Here is a 17,669-nt window from a genome sequence, read left to right on the forward strand (position 1 = left end):
TGATTTCACAGAAAAGGTAAGTTTTTCTTGAGAAACTACCAGTTTGCTAATGAACAAATTTAGTTACTCTTGGCATCCTGTGAAATGTGTCACCAAGGGTGCTGAAATCTTAGTATTTTTGTTAGATCACTGAAAGAGCAACATGCAAGAGTTTCCTTCATCTTAACCTTCTGGATCCACAGGAAAGGTAAGTTTTTTTTTTTTTTTTAGAAATAAGAAATGCTGAATTAACGACATATTGTTCTGTTATTAGCACACGTAGGCTGGGGGTCTAAGACCGCTTGGTGCCTCTTTCAAACCGTGGCAGAGAATTGTTCGCTGCAGTTTGTATCTTTAGATTCACAGTTGACTTTCTTGTTTTCAAGTGAAGATTTAGATGCTCATAAAGTTAAACAGCTGGCAAAAAATAGTGCTTTGATTAAGTTAATTTATTTCCTAAGAATTTCACAGCCCCTTGATGTTGAAATCTGGTGTGATATTATTCCATTTATAAACTTATGGCACAGACTATACCCCCTCGTCTTCCTTGCGCCTAGTTCTACTACTAAATATTTGCATCTAATCTAATAAGTGGTTGTACTTAGTACACGGAGGGCTTTCGATAAAGGTGAATTAAACCTTTCAACAGTGGAAGGAAAGGGAACTTCAGGAGTTCTGCTGCTGCTTCATTTCTAAGGGAAAGGGAATTGCCCTTGACAAGTGTCCAAAGCAGTTTCCTTTAGAAAGTTAGTAAAATTTAGTAGGTGAAAATAACAGGCATAAAAGTAATGGAATCCAGCAGTTGATTCAAATCATATGACTTAAATTATTCAGAAAATCCATCTAATTTTCTCCCCTGGTATTGACTTTTCAAAATTTGCTGAAGTCCCAGACACGCAAGGTTGTAGAGTGGGTGTGATCGGAGTGTGTGTCTCGTGGTCTCTTGGGGCTACATGGCAGAAAGTGTGTGAAGTACTAGCACTTCACATTGTTTTTACTGGAAGTAGTGGTTGTTTGAATCCAGCTGGAGGATTTAGATGATTATGTATTTAATGGCTGAAATGGCTCAAAGATTCCATGTTCTTTGAGTGGCTTTTGAATGACAGAATGCCAGTGGTTTCTGTTACTCTCCTGAGAGGAAACCAACTGTTTGATTCCTGTGTCCTCAGCACACTCGAGGGCATGGCACACACGTGGCCTGTATATCCCACAAAAGACTGAGCCGGCCACCTGCCCCCCCAAGCCCAGCGGGGCCGAGTCTGAGTGCTGGCTCCTGCCCGTGGCCCCTTCCTGACACCGTCTTGCTTTCCCTCCACAGCGGGCACTCTGCTGACCTCGCCGGGCCTCGGGACCCCCTCCAGGTTCTGGAAGGTGTTGTTGCAGCTGCCCGCGCCAGTGTGGACAAAGGGTAAGGCTAGAGATTCCCTCACCGTCTCAGAATTACTGCCAGCATCCGTATTTAGAAGCTTCTAAGGCTCCGACCATTCCTGGGCATCTTTTCCCCTAACAGAGATGACCTACAAGCTAGTGTTTTAGTCATTCTCAAGAGGATGTGCAGGATTAAACCCATTCAGAAGGCAGCCAACTAGTGGGGAATTTGCCCTTGCACGCTTCAGAAAGGAAGAGCTGCCGCCGTCAGGACTACTGCCGCAGTTCTTGTTTTGTTTGAATTGCTCCGTAAGCCCAGTGGCAGCTGCAGCTGTCGTAAAGCTTCTGAGTTTGCAGCAGTGTCGGGTCACCTGGGCTTCACTGAAGCCCGATGTTCTGGGGACTTCCTCCCTTTTAAAATACACACAGACCAAAGGGGCGAAAAAAAGGAAAAAGCCCCGTAGGGCAGATTTAATCCACTCTCTCCTTCCTCTTCATGTTCTGGGAGGCCAGGCGAGCCCTCAGCTGTGTCTAGCCCCACAGTGCCTGCCCTTGGCCGCTATAATTCTGATAATGCTGGCCCACTGAACGCCCACCTCTGGACCCTGCTGGGTTGCTGGGGACCATGAAGCCACGTGTGAGGCTTCCACCGTTTCCGCCTCCTTGCAGCACAAGGAGCCCGGCCTGTGTGAATGTCCCTTCGTGCTGACGCCGCCATCCCAGCGTCGCCTTCCCGGGTTCAGCAGGCTTTCCTCGGCCTTCTGCTGCTGTCCTTTTCTGTCAACAGCGATATACCTAAGTATATCTCGGGTGACTCCTTTTGGGTCAGAACTAACTGCAACTATGCGTGTGTTTCCTTTAGTAGTTACTTGTTTTTAATAATGTGCTAAATTCCCCTGTGCAATAGAATAACCTCTCCCACCTGCCCCCCCCAATCCTCAATACTGGAAGAAGAGTGGGAGTGCATTTTTCTGCATTTTCTGAAATGATCCTACAATTTCCATCTTTTGTCTGTTTTATGAAGTAACAGTAACTTGTATAACTTTGTAATACTATGCATATGTTTTGAAATATGCATGTTTATTCCTAAACTTACCAAATCCTCTCCTTGCTATCATGAAATGTAAAAATGGAATCACTTTCGTCCGTCCCATAATGGGTTTTTGTATTAAAAAAGCCGTAAGTGGTTATTTTTCACTGACCTATTTTACCTTGGAAAATATTAAGCCCACTGAAAAGATGCCGGGATGGAAAAAAATACACCTACTCCCATTTGATTTGCCAGTTGTTGATGTTTTATCATGGTTCTTTCACTGTGTGTGTGTGTGGATACTTGCTGCCTTCACAAAGTTCACAAATGCAAACTTAAAATCTAAAGTACTTTGCAGCTTGAAAACCTGAGGAGATATTACCTAGCTTTGCTGAAGAGCTTATATCCTTACCTGCTCTGTGGTCTCCCAGAGCTCCTGTGCTCTCCTGGCAACAGAAACGCTCACCTGGAACTCAGTTGCTCCTCAGCATCACACGTCTGCGTTTAGGACCGAAGCCTCACTGCCGTGTTGTGTGTTTGAACTGCCAACCAAGAGTCAGAATTCCTGCACAAGCTGCACAATGACTTCTAATATAAAAAGAAATCTGCAGTTGAGTGAAGGGAAACATTATACCAGTAATCTGTCTGTATCACATCATAGCTGCTTAATTTTAATTTACTGCCACAGTACTGTGGGATGTACCCCAGTTTGCTTTAACAATGTGTGGCATAGCAGGTTTCTGAGGAAGGTCGTTTTGTTCTAATATTGATGACACAAACCCAATCTCTGCCACCCATGTTCAAAATGACCTAATTCAAGGAGCTGCTTGCTTTCTGCGTTGTTTTGCTAAAGTCACACTATCCAAGAACCCAGTGACAATGTTAGGTATTTACTATAATTGATAAGACAATAAGATAGTTTAATTTCAGAGATTGTCTCTACTACTTATGGTGTGACTCCAAGCGACACCTTCAGGGCCGTTCTGTCCATAACTAGAAAGTGGCAATAATGGCATATAGGGTTTTTATCTAGACGTGTTAGGAAAGGGTGGGACCAGGGTTCACGGGTCGATTAAGTTCTGAAGAATGTTTTCCTCTGCGCGGTCTGGTCTGCGCTCACGCTACGCATTAGTGACAGAGACTTGGTGGCATTTTGCTTTACCTGACAGTCCCATTTTGCCATTTCTGACACATTCTAAGAAGGGCATGTAGGCAAAACACAGGAGGTGGTAAATTCAGGAAATGCTAAACCACTTGTCTGTTACTTTGTAATTTCTTTTACTCCTAAATAATTGTTTTTAAATTTAAGTTGCCATAAAATTACATGAATAAGTGTATTATGGATTGCATCCTAAGAGATATGCTTAGGGGTAGTGTAGAATTTTATCCTCTGAGTTTAAAGAGAAATTTTGTGGTCTTGTTACCATGTGGAATTCGGGGCTTGGTGGTGAGCTCCTGCAGAAAAGCTCGTCACTATGTGGTTTCACACAACGACTATAATTCGTGCTTTAGCTGGGGTTCTCAGGGCCGATGGACTGCACTTCTCTGTGAGTAACCTCTTAACTGTCATCAATAGTAATTCATTGACTTCATCATCAAATAAAATGTCTTCCTGAGATGGTCCATTTGGGATTACAAGAGAAGAGATTCTAATACTGGATAAAAACTTGTACAAAGTGGTCGCTTCTCTGAATTCTATGAGCCATCACAATGTCTAAAAGTTCGTTAATGGCCAAACACTCATATTTTCTCTCTAGGGCAGTATAAAATTTGATAGTCTAACCCCATGTTGAAATGCTCTTACGGGAAAAAGGGGTGAAAAGAGTGTGGGCTTTGGGGTTACCCAGGGTTGTTACAGATAATCCCCCCTAAAGCCTGGCCCTCATCAGTAACAGAATCAACATGTGTACTGTGGTGAATGGTCTTAACAGTGCCATATTCTTTATTTGAAGGTTACTAAAAATAGATCTTGAAAGTTCTCTCAGCAGAAAAACATAGCTCTGTGAAGTGATGGATGTTAACTAAACTAAAGTGGCATTTATTTTTTTGGTGTATACATACGTCAAATCATTTGCAGTTTAATGTAGAGTTGTGTTTCTCCATACTGAAGAAAAATTTAAAAATGAAATAAAGTGGAATTTATAATAGCTACCTTACGCAGTTATTGTTAATTTGTAATTGTTTCTGGAATGATATCGACACTCTCAATATCTTTAATGGCAATAAGCCACATTACTTACGAAAGTGTGTAAGAAGCAGAGTAGCTGGAGACATGCTAGTTATTTTGGCCTATATTTCCTAACTCATTTTAATAATTCGTAGAAACATTATGCATAGTTCACCTGGCTTTAAATTGTTGAATATTTGCCATAAGCTGTTTAAAACCAACATTGGTCATACCAATAGGAAAAAAAGTCAGCCGACAAACAGGTATTTAGGTCAGTCACCACAGCGCTCCTGGGACAGCGTGTCATTTCTCTCCACCCTGGACTCTGCCTTGCAGGGAGGAGCTGGTGTCGCCCAAGGACCTGCTGGCGTGGCTGCGGCCCTTCTGTGCTGACGAGGCCCAGCCAGTGAGGGCCCGCACTCATGTGCTGCAGACTTTGGGGCAGTCCTTTCACCTGAGTGAGGAGGACAGCCAGCTGCTGGTGTTCTTCAGGACGGAAGCCATCGTCAGAGCCGCCTGGCCCCAGAGACAGGTAGGGGAGCTGCTGCCTGGCTGTCGAGTATTTCTGCTCTGAACAGTAATTACAGGCCCTTTCTTAATTGCTTTAAAGTACTTTCAAGTGAAGATCAACATGGGACCTCAAGCTTTCCAGTATGATCATCCAGTCAGACGCGCCTCCGAGCTGGCTTTATGCCCGATATGTCTCCCTCTTCTAACAAGGAATCATCATTCCATGGAGGCATAACTCACATGTTATGTTAGTTATATGAGGTCCAGGTGTCCAACATCAGGAAATACTGGGTTGTCAGAAAAGCTGTGATGTATTTTTTAATTTTTTATACCACGTATTGCAAAAATGTGTCATGACTTTTCCGACAACCCAGTGTTTTTCGAGATTACAAAGTGAGCATCCAAGTCAGTCTCATTAACATACATCATGATATTTTGCTAGAATTTTTTTTTTAATTCTTAAATGAGTTTTCCCAAGATAATGTTAGGATTTTTCACTTAGGTGATTCACTCTTCACCTCAGAAACTCTGATCTAGTGAGACTGCAGGGTGCGGGAGGCCAGGTCATGTCTTTCCTGCTCTGCCCAGGCACTGATGAGCCTCCCTTCCCTTGTGGAGCTAATGATGTGAGGTAGACCCGATCCACAAGCCTCATCTCCGCACCACCCTTCAGACTCACTCAGTCCATTTGCTCCTTGGATTCTTCCCTGACTATTTCAAACCAAATTGAACCTTGAACTTCACAGCTTTCAGCTTTAATTGTGTATTATTGCTGTTGAAAATTCTGTCTTGGGGCCCTCCCTGGTGGTGTAGCGGGTTAAAAAAAAGCACAACACTAAGAAGCTAAAGCCACTTCAACCTGAGTTTGATCCCCACCCCGGAGGTTACCCACATGGCGCGGCAGACCTCTCCTGACCTGCCCGCTGCTCCCCTCAGCAGTGTACTTCATCCATTGACCTGTTCTGCTCCCCACTTTGTCTCTGGAAAATCCTGTCACCACTCTTGCACCTCTGGCCTGTACCCCAGTTCTGTATGCATAGATAAATACATCTTTAAAATAAAAAGTCCTGTCTTCACACTAACATGGATACTTGGAAGCACTGGGGGAGGTCCTTCTCATTGACTCCTTCTAAGTATGCTGGGCACAAGCTCAAACTTTTTCTTTTTTCTTTTTAAAGATTTATTTATGCATACAAGAAGTGGGATATAGGCCAGAGCTGTGGGGAGTGAGAGTACCCACCAGAGACAAACTGGGAAGCAGAACAGGCAGACTGACTGAAATCTACTGCTGAGGGGAGTGAGGCAGGAGAGGCCAGGTGAGTCACCTTCCTGGCTGGGGAATCCAACTTGTGCTGCAGTAGCTGTAGACAACTTCATAGCCCCTTGTGCCACATGGGAGACCCTCAAACGCAACTTTAAATACTTGTTGATTAAGGAAATAGGGACTCAGGTTCCTAAATCAAAAAAAATTGCTGGCTGTCAAATTTGATGTTAGCTATAAACTTTTCATCGATGCCTCCTGAAGACGGGATCTATGAACCAGTGACCTTAGTGAAGTGCATTAGCATGAGGCATAGAACATAAGCCAATGAAAGCTAGAAAACAAGACCTGCCAGGTAAGTTAGTCTGCAAGAGCATTCTGGAAGTCTGACTCACCTCCATTTACCTTCTAATTGCAAAGCTTTGCTTTATAACTTACTTTATATCCTTATGACTATGTTTGGGAGACAATGAATTTGGTTTTTTAGCCATCAGTCAGTGTTAAGGATAGCTTGAGACTCATCGTCAAGCCTCTTCATAATTATTCTGTTTCCCCCTGTGAGGTAATCTGTTCCTTAGACTTTAGAGAAACTGGGTTTCAAAGGAATGAACTTATCAAAACCTCTCAAAGATTTTTGAAATGGAATGTATTAGGAGTGACTAATGTCTGACTAGTTTTCTCTGAAGCACTGTGACCTCCTGGTCTGTCTAATCTCACCACTTTGCCTTGAGTGACATCACGAGGCTACTAACAGCCTTTTGAAAGTGTAGTCTCTGCATAAATGTAATAGGCTATAAAATACAGAGTATATATGGCAAATATACTTATTTATTTACATTCTGGGTATTTGGCATGGAGAGGTCAGAGGCTTGCTTGTTTTCAGGCACCAGCCCCGAGGTGAGCTCAGAATTTGGCCAGGCTATTTTTGCCATGTGGCGCTTATGATTCTGCTCACCCTGAAGCCAGTGGACACTGTATGTGCTTCCCTGACAGAACCTCCACCTTGTTCAGCTTAAGCTTCCTTGATGGCTGAAGCCGACAGGGCCAGGAGGCAGATTTGTCTGGCCGGAGCCTCACCTTGTGCTCTGCCAGATCTTTATCCTGACTATAGGTGGAAACTTTCCCGCTCCTTGAAACACTGCCAACACACACCCTACAACACACCTGTGGTATTTGGGCCTAAATGCTTCAGATACAATTTGAATAAACATTGTTGCCTCGTTTAGGCTTTTCTCAGTGTATGTGCTCAAAAATCAAGTTGCAGCTTTCATATGATTTCAGTGATTTTTGGATACTTCTGAGGTTTTCGTTTTTTTATAGCTTGGCTTTCTCCAAAATCGGGATTTGTCAGCTTAGTTTCCTTTCTTGTGGCATTTTCTAAACTCATTTATTTCATTGAGTGCATGTTATTTTCTCTCATTTGCAAAATGTAGCTCCTCACTGCCCTCATTGACTCAAGTGGCGCAGACTTCCTGAGGCTTTCTAGAAGGACCTTTCCCAGATATCTCCCAGCTCTGCTCAGACCAGCCCATGCTCCTCACAGTATCATCTCCCCCACCCTTCCTCCTTTTATAGGGGCATCCCTGTTCTTGGCAGCTAATGATCTGAATTTCATAAAAGTATTTGGCAGTGGAAACAAGACAGCTACCATAGTGGCTTACTTATTTATCTAGCATCTTGTCCAAAACATTAATCAGTGAGTGTCTCCAGCTTTAAAAATTAAAGCATTCTATGTCAGCCTGGCATTCCTGATTTAAATCTGCTACAAAGCACAGGTGAATTTGACAAGGGGATTCTTACGCTTCTGAGTAACTGGTTGCTGTGTGGAAAATGAACGCAGAAAAATTGTAGCTCCAGAGTAGAAACAGCAACAACTTCTGCAATGTTATAAAGCCATGCCCATAATTTGAAGTTATCTGCATTATTGGTTTTTATTTATTTATTTTTTTAACTGCATTACCTTTCACTAGAGCATTGGAAAGTCAGGTACTGGTGGGTAAACCACAGGTTTCTCCCTCGCCTGCTGCCTCTGTTGTTTTAGGATCTTGGTAGAGACTCTTCAGCTGTGAGCCTTGCCTTCTTGGTGTGAATAATGCAGCCTCGAGCCGAAGGAGCTAGAGGATGGTTTGCTCGCCTCATCTGTCAGTTTTCCACACTCATTAAACTATGTTCTTCATCTCGGTAGCCCAAAGACCCCAGTATGTTGATTGCACCGGCTCTCATTTTTGTTTCTCCCCATCCCCTTCTCTTGTCTCAATAGTAATATTAAGGACTGAGTCGGGTTCTTAGGGAGGCAAGATAAGACTAGATAATGATATTGCAATGTTCAATTACCAGAAAACGCGGGACTGCTAGCTTCGTGTGCCTGGTAAGCCTCTTAGGCAGACTTTGCATACATCAAAGAGGGACTTAATATTTAATTATCCTCGAGGTGCCCAGAGAAGTGGCCCCACAAATCAATGTGTTGCTGGGAAACCAGCCAGCTCCTGCAAAATTAAGCGTGGAGTCCATGAGCCTGCTCCCTCCCTGCTCAGAGACACAGCAGTTTCTAGTTTTCTGATGATTAGTTAACAGAATTAAAAATTCAGAGGCCTCATTTTTCAACAGCTGGAGGGACCTTCCTTTCCATTCCAGGAGTGTACCCTGCTTGGGGTGAGGGAGGGATGAACTGAGGTGTTATTCTCCTTGGTACAGTTTTTCTGGGTTTTTCAGGTTTTGTGATTTTCTGATTAACTAGTGCATGAAAAGAATGGGTCGAAACACTGATGCTCCCTTTTAAAATCCCACCTCGTCACTGGAAGCTTTCTTCTATGTGTTTCCCTGTTTTGATGTCAAAGAGAACACCAGGCTGAGTGTTTCACCTTATAAAATTTCAGTCCTCCTTCGTGGGTGGTTGTCAATGGTCTTCGGGAAGAATTAGCGTGCTCCCAGGACAGACTCATGTATTTTGCTCACTTTGAAACTTGCATGGACCTGTTAACTCCTCTGGTTGAAAGTTAGTTTGACTTTATTTGCCAGAATACTACAAAATCTGTACTTTATGTCTCACACAGCGGAGACAAAGAGCAGGATTTGGAGTCCAGTGTGCAACACTGTGTTTAGATTCTTTCATATAACTTCGCTGTCCCCTCGCGTGATTCAAAACAAAGACTCACCAGCACAAGTGATTTCATAATCAAATGTAGGGTAAGTTCAGTGTTAAAGATAACATGCGCACATAGACATGGACTCACCAGTGCCTGGAACTTCCCAGAGTGCCCCAGGTCACTGGCACAGCTGCAGGCAAGGATGTGGTTGTCCAGAAAGGAGGAGCCACCTTCTCGGAGTGAAACTTGATTGTCACCTTTCTAAAGTGAGCTTTAGTTCTGACACACCTGGCTGCTGACTTCTTGCTTCCCTTCCCCTGTCACTCTATTTGATGTCTTTGCTCTTGCAGGAGAATAAAAATGCCACGAGAATGGGGATCTCACAGACACTCCGTAAATATTTGTTGAATAAATACTAAACGTTTAAATATTCTTGTCCAGGGTCACCTTTGAAGTGGCAAGGCCAGGATGCCTGGCGTGCAGTCTCATGTCCTTGCCAGGAGCGAAGAAGGCGCCGCGACAGCTCCCTGTGGGTGAGCGGAGTGAGCTGCCCACACGGCCTGGGCTTGGGGTTCGACGGGATGTCTGTCAGATGGCGAACTTGTGCTGTGGTTTCCAGCGGCCAATCGCTGCTCCCATGGGCAGACACCCCTTGTCCCTGACGCCTCTGTCCTGTCCACTCCCCGCGCAGGTCGTTCAGGCCATACGGGCAGCGTGTGTCCACCTCACACGGCTCCTCATTTCCCCTTACGACCTTGACTTTTTTTTTAATGTGCTGGGCAATTATTTGGCAGTGTGATCCTGAGCTGATCCCGTCAGGTGTTTATTCACTGGCGTTGGGGCTGGGTCACCCCCATCCGGGGTGCGCCTCCTCAGAGCCCCCGGTCAGGGATGGGCAGGCCCATTGACCCTCCTGCCCACCCTGGATGGCCACTCTCTTGGGCTGGGGTCAGACATAGTTATTTGTTCTTGAAATTACCATTTATCTATTTGTAGTTAATAAGTATCTTGGGAAGAATTATTTTGAGGTCAGGCAAACTTTCTGCTTGTCAGCGTCCTCTCCCTGCTGACATGGGTGTGCGCTGCTGGTCACTGCCGCCTCATTTCACTGCAGTGTTAGCCCACGGGCCCATGCTGTTCTCTCTCCGTGCGTGCGTGTGTGCGTGGGTGTTTATGTCATGACCACACAGCGATTCTCACTTTGTCCTCTGCTGGTGATCCATGCCTGTCATCATTTATTGACTTTTTTGCTCTCTCCCAGACTTCCCCTTGCGAGTCCCCACCACGGTTTCTCCTGCCCAACACCTCTTCAACCACTTGATATTTGAAACTCCTCTCATGCTCTGGATCCCGTCACTGACTTCAGGAGCCTTGATTCCTTTAGTATTGAATGGTTTTAGCCTTTTTTTCCCCTTTTCATTATTTGTATTTTTAAAAAGATTTATTTACTTATGCATACAGAACTAGGGTGCAGGTCAGAGGTGCAGGGGGCAGTGAGAGGATTCACCAGAGACAGAGTGGGGAGCAGAACAGGCAGACTGACAACTGCTGAGGGGAGCAGCGGGCAGGTAGGAGAGGTCGGCCGCGCCTGTGGGTCACCTCTGGGACCGGGATTGAACTCAGTACTGAGGCGGCTGCGGCTAGTTTGCAGTGCTGCGCTTTAACCCGCTACGCCACCAGGGAGGGCTGAGATCCTGGTTGTCAATGCCACTTCTCTTCCCCTTTCTTCGCTCTCTCTCTCTTTGTCTCTCTTTCTCTCACACACACACACACATATGCCACTTCTGCATGAGGATCTCATTCACTTACAGGGCAGGAGGTTCATTCTATTTCTCTGTGTCTCCTCTTGTTGAGGTCAGTGGCATACATCTATTTTTTGAGTTTATGGAAATATTTACATGGATCATTCTCAGGACTTCAGCATTTTTAAATTTTTTACCTAAATTATTTGGAAATTTGGACTTCCCTGGCCTACAAAGGGGCTGTTTTGCTTTTCTATGGTTTTATTTATTTTTGTTCCTCTGTTTCGGGGATGTTAGATACCTCACATGAGAGGCCGTGGGAGACAGCTACCAGCCCCTAAGGGCCAGTGCTCACACAGTGCTGGGGGTGGGGGCTGCAGTGTGTCACATCACGTGCTGTATCGTGTCATGCGAGCCGCAGCATGGCCTGATGGGCGGGAGCTCTCCTGGCTTTAGGGATGATGGCGTGAGGCTCAGGGGTGCTTTCTGTGGCTGGGAGTCCAGTCAGTGGGGAGACCAGCGAGTCAGTGCGGTGTGCCTGACATAGCAGTGAACACTAACTGTCCCAGAAATGATTCCGTTAACACTTCATCACCTTTAACTAAAAAGCAAAGCCTGGCCTTAAAAATTCACTTACATAGCGACTCTTTAAAGAAAGCACAACTGTGTTACAGGGCTCACATGGTGTGGTTGGTGGTTTGTTCTAGACAAGAAAAGTGTAAGGCAGAATCTTTGGTTTTATTTTTTTTTTAAGATTTATTTATTCATATAGAACTGGGGTACAAGCCAGAGGTGCAGGTTGTGGGGGGCGGGTGAGAGGATACGCCAGAGACAGAGTGGGGAGCAGTACAGCCAGATCAATGAAGTCCACTGCTGAGGGGAGCAGCGGGCGTGTCAGGAGAGGCCTGCTGTGCCGTGTGGGTCAGCTCTAGAGCCGGGGATTGAACTCGCACTGAAGTAAGCTAGCTGTGCTAGCTCGCAGTGCTGCGTCCTAACCTGTTGCGCCACCATGGAGGGCCCAGAATCTTTGGTTTTAACGCAAAGTATTTATCATATGCCTCATTTTAAAAATACTTCATAAATAGTATATTCAGCCACAAGAAAGTATGTGTTATTGGCTCAAGTTACAGCAACGCCCATGGGAGTATAATAGATTGTTCTAGTCGGTCATTTCTGTGTCTAAAGAAACAATAAGTGAGGTGCCATAAAATGTGGCTCAGAATTGCAACTGCTGCCTCTCCAGTGTCTATGTGTTTGCCCATCCCCCCACCATACAGCTCCCAAACCCCTGGAAGTTCTCTTCAGGGTTTCCCCACCCCAAGGGTGTGTCTGCTGTGGCCTAACAGGCTTTTTATGGCAGCCAGGAACCATTTATTCTCAGCAGCTCATAGACAGGCATGCATTTCCTCAGTATGCCTTAGCAAAGGACCAAAGGCTAACAGGTACTGCTCATAGCCCACCTACAAGGAAAGGCATGGAGGAATCCCGTCCTCCATCCCTTCATTCCCCGTGAGGACACCCTTGTGTGTCAGGTGTTCGCGAGTCGCCTGGGCCAGGAGGTGACCTACGAGGAAAGGCATGGAGGAATCCCGTCCTCCATCCCTTCATTCCCCGTGAGGACACCCTTGGGTGTCAGGTGTTCGCGAGTCGCCTGGGCCAGGAGGTGACCCAGCCTCTGGCTGCTCCATCAACATTGGGCCTCTGGTACAAGTATGAATGTGGTCAAGGTTCTCGCAACACCTACTTTTTTTTTTTTTTAGTTTTCTGCCATGTAACTAGGAAAATCTACTAGATCATATAGCCACACTATGTATGTTTCTTGCTTAGTAAAACCCAGAAATGGGCACAACCGTGAAATTGTTTGGTCGACATTTTCTTGCCCCATCGTAACGATTGCTGGTCACAGTTGATGGTAACACTCCCATTTGGGGTGCTCGCCAGCCCAGCAGGGTCTCAGTGTGTAGGGGGATGCCCGCAGCTAGTCCCCGGGCCATGGCTTGTTGACCCTGAAGTTCTGATCCGCAGAGCAGGACCAGGCCCAGGGGCCGCGGAGGCCCGGCAGCTCGCACACGGGCTCTGCCCTAGGGCTGACGCTGCCCCAGCCTGCTGTTTCTCCGTCCTCAGAGACGGACAGGTTGTTGGTTTTGCATGTTGACGCTCCGCAGACAGACACGGCTGGGTGACGGTCGTGCTCAGGAAAGGAGCTCACAGTTGCGTGCAGCTGGAAGCCAGGCGCGTCAGCCGTGTCTCAGACCTCCGAGCTCACCGGTGGCTGCGGGCGAGCCGTGCTCCTGTCCATGACCGCCCCCCGCGCGCCGGCCTCTGTTCGCGTCACAGAGGACTTGCGGGCGTGACGGCCTACCGCTCGCGCGCCGCGTCTGAAGGCAACGCGGACAGGGCCCGCGCCGGGTGCCTGCGGCCGTCGGCAGCCACCAGACTCGGGGGGCAGAGCTGCTGTCCTCCGAGCAGCGGGGCTCGGTCTGCACCCCCACGGACAGCGCCGCTGCTGCGGCTGAGGAGCTGCAGCCACTGGACGACTTGCCAGCGCCCTGCTTGCAGTGCTGCGCCCCAGCCCCTCCCTGGTGAGGGAGGGCCCAGTGACTGGGCCTTTTAGTTTTTCTTCATCTTGGAATTCTTTTCCCCTAAATGACAGTTTTGCTATGTGTGGAATTTACAGCTGACAGTTTGTTTCTTTCAACGCTTGGAAAACGCAGTGCCACCGTTCTTTGGCCTCTGGACTTGGAGGTGAGGATCCGGGGTTTCCACACTCTTGCTGCCCCTAGGTGCTGGGGTTTTCCTGGCTGCCGTCAAGACTTTTTCATTGTTTCAGTCTTTAAGACTTCAGTTACCATGTGTCTCGGCATAGATTTCTTTGGACTTTCCCTGTTTGGAGTTTGTTTCTTAATCTGTCGATTTGTATCTTCCACCAGCCTAGGGTCTTGGAAAGGTTTTAGATATTATTTCTTAAAATGCTCTCTCCGCTCCCTGCTCTTCTCCTTTCCCAGCAAAACCCCGAGAAGTGACCTTGTCTGAGCTTCTAGGCCAGAAGGCGGGGCCCACGAAGGCTGCTGTCTCTTGGGTGAGGGGGTACTGGGTGCCAGCTCTTGTCCCTCGGTCCTAGCTTGCTTTGCTTTCTTCCATTTTGGGGAGTTCCTCTTTGCTCGTCTCCTTCATTCTTTCTGTCACAGATGCTGAGTAGACGAGAGCTGGGCAAAGTGGGCAACAGCCATTTTCCAGGCTGGACGTCCCTGCCTGTGTTTTGTGTTTTATTTGCCAGAATTTATTTTTAAATAACGACACATTGAACCAGATACACGTAATATTGGTAAATTCAGGTAAACTGAGATTTTTAATATGTGGACTCAGCACCTACGTTAGTACCTGTGTGTCAGATATGTGATGATGACCCAGTGAAGAGTGTTCTCTAGTATGTGTCTAAAAAAGTATTCATGTTCATTTTTGGCTCATTTTCTTCTTTCTTTGAAGATAAAGTGTTTGCAGCTAGAGTGGCAGAGAATTTAAAATTGCTTTCCTAAGAGTTGATTAAGCAATTTGAAATCCTTTGTGCTCTGAGGGAGTGTGCAACTGTGTACACACTCGATGAGTAATTATGTAAGTTGGTCTGTTATCCACCTTCCTGTCAACATGGCACAAGTGGTCTACAAAATGAAACCTTTTGACTGACATGATTGTGAGATTTCAGGAGAAAACATTTTCTGCCAAAGAGCTATACTCAAAAGTCAAATCCCCACGAGAACAGCACTACCCAAGAGTTTAGTACCAGACACACCTTTAAATGAAAGTTTTTGCACATGCATATAGAAACAAGTAAGATTTTAATGTACAGCTTTTTTCTGTTTCCTTCTCTTATGTGTAGCTTAAGTCCTAAACCTTTATGAACTGTGATCGTTGTGAAAAACAGCATCTACATGGTCCTGAGAACATGAATCACTTTCCCTCGTCACTTTGTCCTCACAACACATATCAAATAGCCCTCAGCGACTTTGCATGTCGCATAAAGGACAAACGTCTCCATTATTAATTAGACTGTGGTTACACATGGAGGCTGGAATGTTGGCATTAGAGACATGTTCAATTGTTAAAAAAGGTTTTACACAAAACCTTTTCTGCCCATAAACTCTGTAGCAACTCAGATTTAACTTAGAAGCTTTGGCCTTTTATCAACCCTTCCCCAGGCTCCTCCTCAGGCCGCGAGACCTTGGAGCCTGTGTGCTGGGAAACGAGGGTTAAAGAGCGAGCTTGTGTGGAAGCCACCCAGCCAGCAGGAGGGGTCGCCGGTGGAGAAAATGTCCATAGCAGTGCCGGCTGTGGGTCTTTTTAGTGATTTCCTCCTTACTGGTATCTTCTTTTGAATCTTACATCTCTCTCCAGTAACAAAACCAGCCGAAAATACAGGGCAGCACCATCCTCAGCTCACGCATTGTTTACTCAGTCAGGCCTCTACCTGACATCACTTTAGCTGTCATTGATCTCTTGTGCCAAAAGTCACAATGTACCAATAGAATAATTAAAAAAAGATGTTGTCTTAGATAATGGGAATAAGCTAAAGAAAAAGCAAAAGTCTCTGCTTTCAAGTAACTTGCAATCTTTGGAAGAAGAAAAGAGAAAGCAAACATTTACTGTCTCGCATGGGGTAGGCGGGGATGGGGTGCCGGGGTCCCCTGGTAAGGTGAACATGTGAGAATTCGAAGGAAATGAAGGAATGAGCCGTTCAGCTCTCCGAAGAGAGGATGTGCAGGCAGGGGAGACGTCAAGCGCAGGCTGCGCCTGGTGAGTGCGCAGGACGCCTGAGTGGCCTTGGTGGATGGAACAGGCTGTGGCGAGTGCAGGCAATAACAGCTGGATGTCTTGAGTGCGAGGGTGTTTTTTTTTTTTTTTTTAACATTTCTTTATAAACAGGTAAGGAAGTATCACCAGATTCCCAGTGAAACCTCTCACTTAAATAACTCCCCGCTTACCTGACGTCCGAGCCGTCCAGCGTGAGGGCGTCTTGTGCCGACTGTGGCTGCAGCTGGCTGCCTCCTCTAGAAGAGCAGCCAGCCACGCACGTGTGCTCCACACAGAACCTGCCCCAGGGCGACAGGCATGCTTTGGGGCTGTTGTTCCCTGAGGAACGGCGTGGGCTTCGAGGTGGTTTTGATGGCTCAGACAGGGGCCAGTGAGCAAGGCTTCCTGCAGTAATGGCCGGCAATTTGGTCATAATGCCAACCTCTGTGAAAATGCAGAGTTCCTGGTCTGACTCTCGCAGATGGCTTCTCGGGGTCAGAGGTAAAAGGACCGCTAAGCAAAGTTTTGGAAATATGTAGTTTGTAGAAAGAGGTAACCCTGCATCCTTGTTACTCTTTCAGGCGCCTTCTGCCTCTAGGCCCCGGTGTAGAGAAGCTGTGTGGGGAGAGGCGAGGAACAAGAGAACCAGCTTTTGTCTTTCTTTTATATCTAAGACTCTTAAACTTAAAATAGCAAACATTTTCATCCATGGAGACAATGGAGACGGGATTTGTTTTAAGATTGCCTCATTGTAAAAGGAATTTTGTTCACTTATTCGACAAGGAAAAAATGAATATTCTATGTTTTATGGAGCCTTCTTTTGCATTAGTCATGGGGATGTGAGTAAGGGATGTTTTACTTTATTTTGACATGTAACAAAAGTCCTGTGACAAATGCACTTTAGGAAATTTTTTAATTTCAAACTTGAGAGACTTCTGGACAGCCTAGGATTCAGCAATCACGTTGCTAAAATGAAAACCAGAAATACACTTGGGATAAGACAAGCTTCTAAGAAGTTCGCTCACGTTGGTTACTAGAATCTCAAATCAAACATGTTAGTGTTCTGACATAGCACTTAATATCAGTGAGCCAGTTCCAGGGAAAACCTCTTGTTTGAATTAATTTGGTAATCAAGCGAAGAACCATCTTGGGACTTGTTCTGAGCCAACTGGATATTTGGAGTTGGGTAAAAGCCTGGAGCAGGGAAGGTCTGTCTGTCCGGAGCAGGAGGGGATGTTGCTGAGTCTCCCCTCCGTGCGCTGTAGAAGTTTTCCTGCTGACAGACCCACCGCTGGCGTCACCACGCTCAGGCCTGGTCTCTTCCCCCAGGTCTTGGCCACCGACACTGAGGACGAAGAGCACAGACTCGCTCTCTTCCTGGAGCTGCTGGAGAGCAGTCACCAGGAGGCCGAGTTTCAGCACCTGGCTTTGCTCTTGCAAGCCTGGCCGCCTCTGAAGCGTGAATACAGGTAAGTATTAACACCCAACTGGCCTGGTTCAGTTTCTTCTGTCTGGACTTGAGTTTTAAAACTTGACCTTCGAAAGAGCCCGTGAAAGAAATATATAAAATCGTTATCCACCTTTAGAGGAAATGAAAAGAAATTCACGTGAAGGTGTCCATTTTTCCTTGTCCTTAAACCCCAACATACCAGCCTTACTTGGTCATGAGTTCTGATTTATGATGACAGTAAGAAAACTTGTTGCCATATTTTACCAGGAAAATTTTGACTCTCTTTTT

The 17,669-nt window shown here is 46.1% G+C and overlaps 1 protein-coding gene across 1 annotated transcript in view; it reads left to right on the plus strand.

Moving 5' to 3' along the window:
* NBAS (neuroblastoma amplified sequence) overlaps positions 1 to 17,669 on the plus strand; it is a 227,094-nt gene that overhangs the window by 195,760 nt on the left and 13,665 nt on the right. Inside the window, exons 47-49 of the mRNA XM_004686434.2 lie at positions 1,298 to 1,387; positions 4,881 to 5,076; positions 17,261 to 17,400. Of these exons, the coding sequence (XP_004686491.1) occupies positions 1,298 to 1,387; positions 4,881 to 5,076; positions 17,261 to 17,400 (426 nt within the window). The remainder of the gene's footprint in view (positions 1 to 1,297; positions 1,388 to 4,880; positions 5,077 to 17,260; positions 17,401 to 17,669) is intronic.

Source organism: Condylura cristata, unplaced genomic scaffold, assembly GCF_000260355.1.
Source record: "Condylura cristata isolate star-nosed mole 26May11 unplaced genomic scaffold, ConCri1.0 scaffold00020, whole genome shotgun sequence".
NCBI classification, from domain to species: domain Eukaryota; kingdom Metazoa; phylum Chordata; class Mammalia; order Eulipotyphla; family Talpidae; genus Condylura; species Condylura cristata.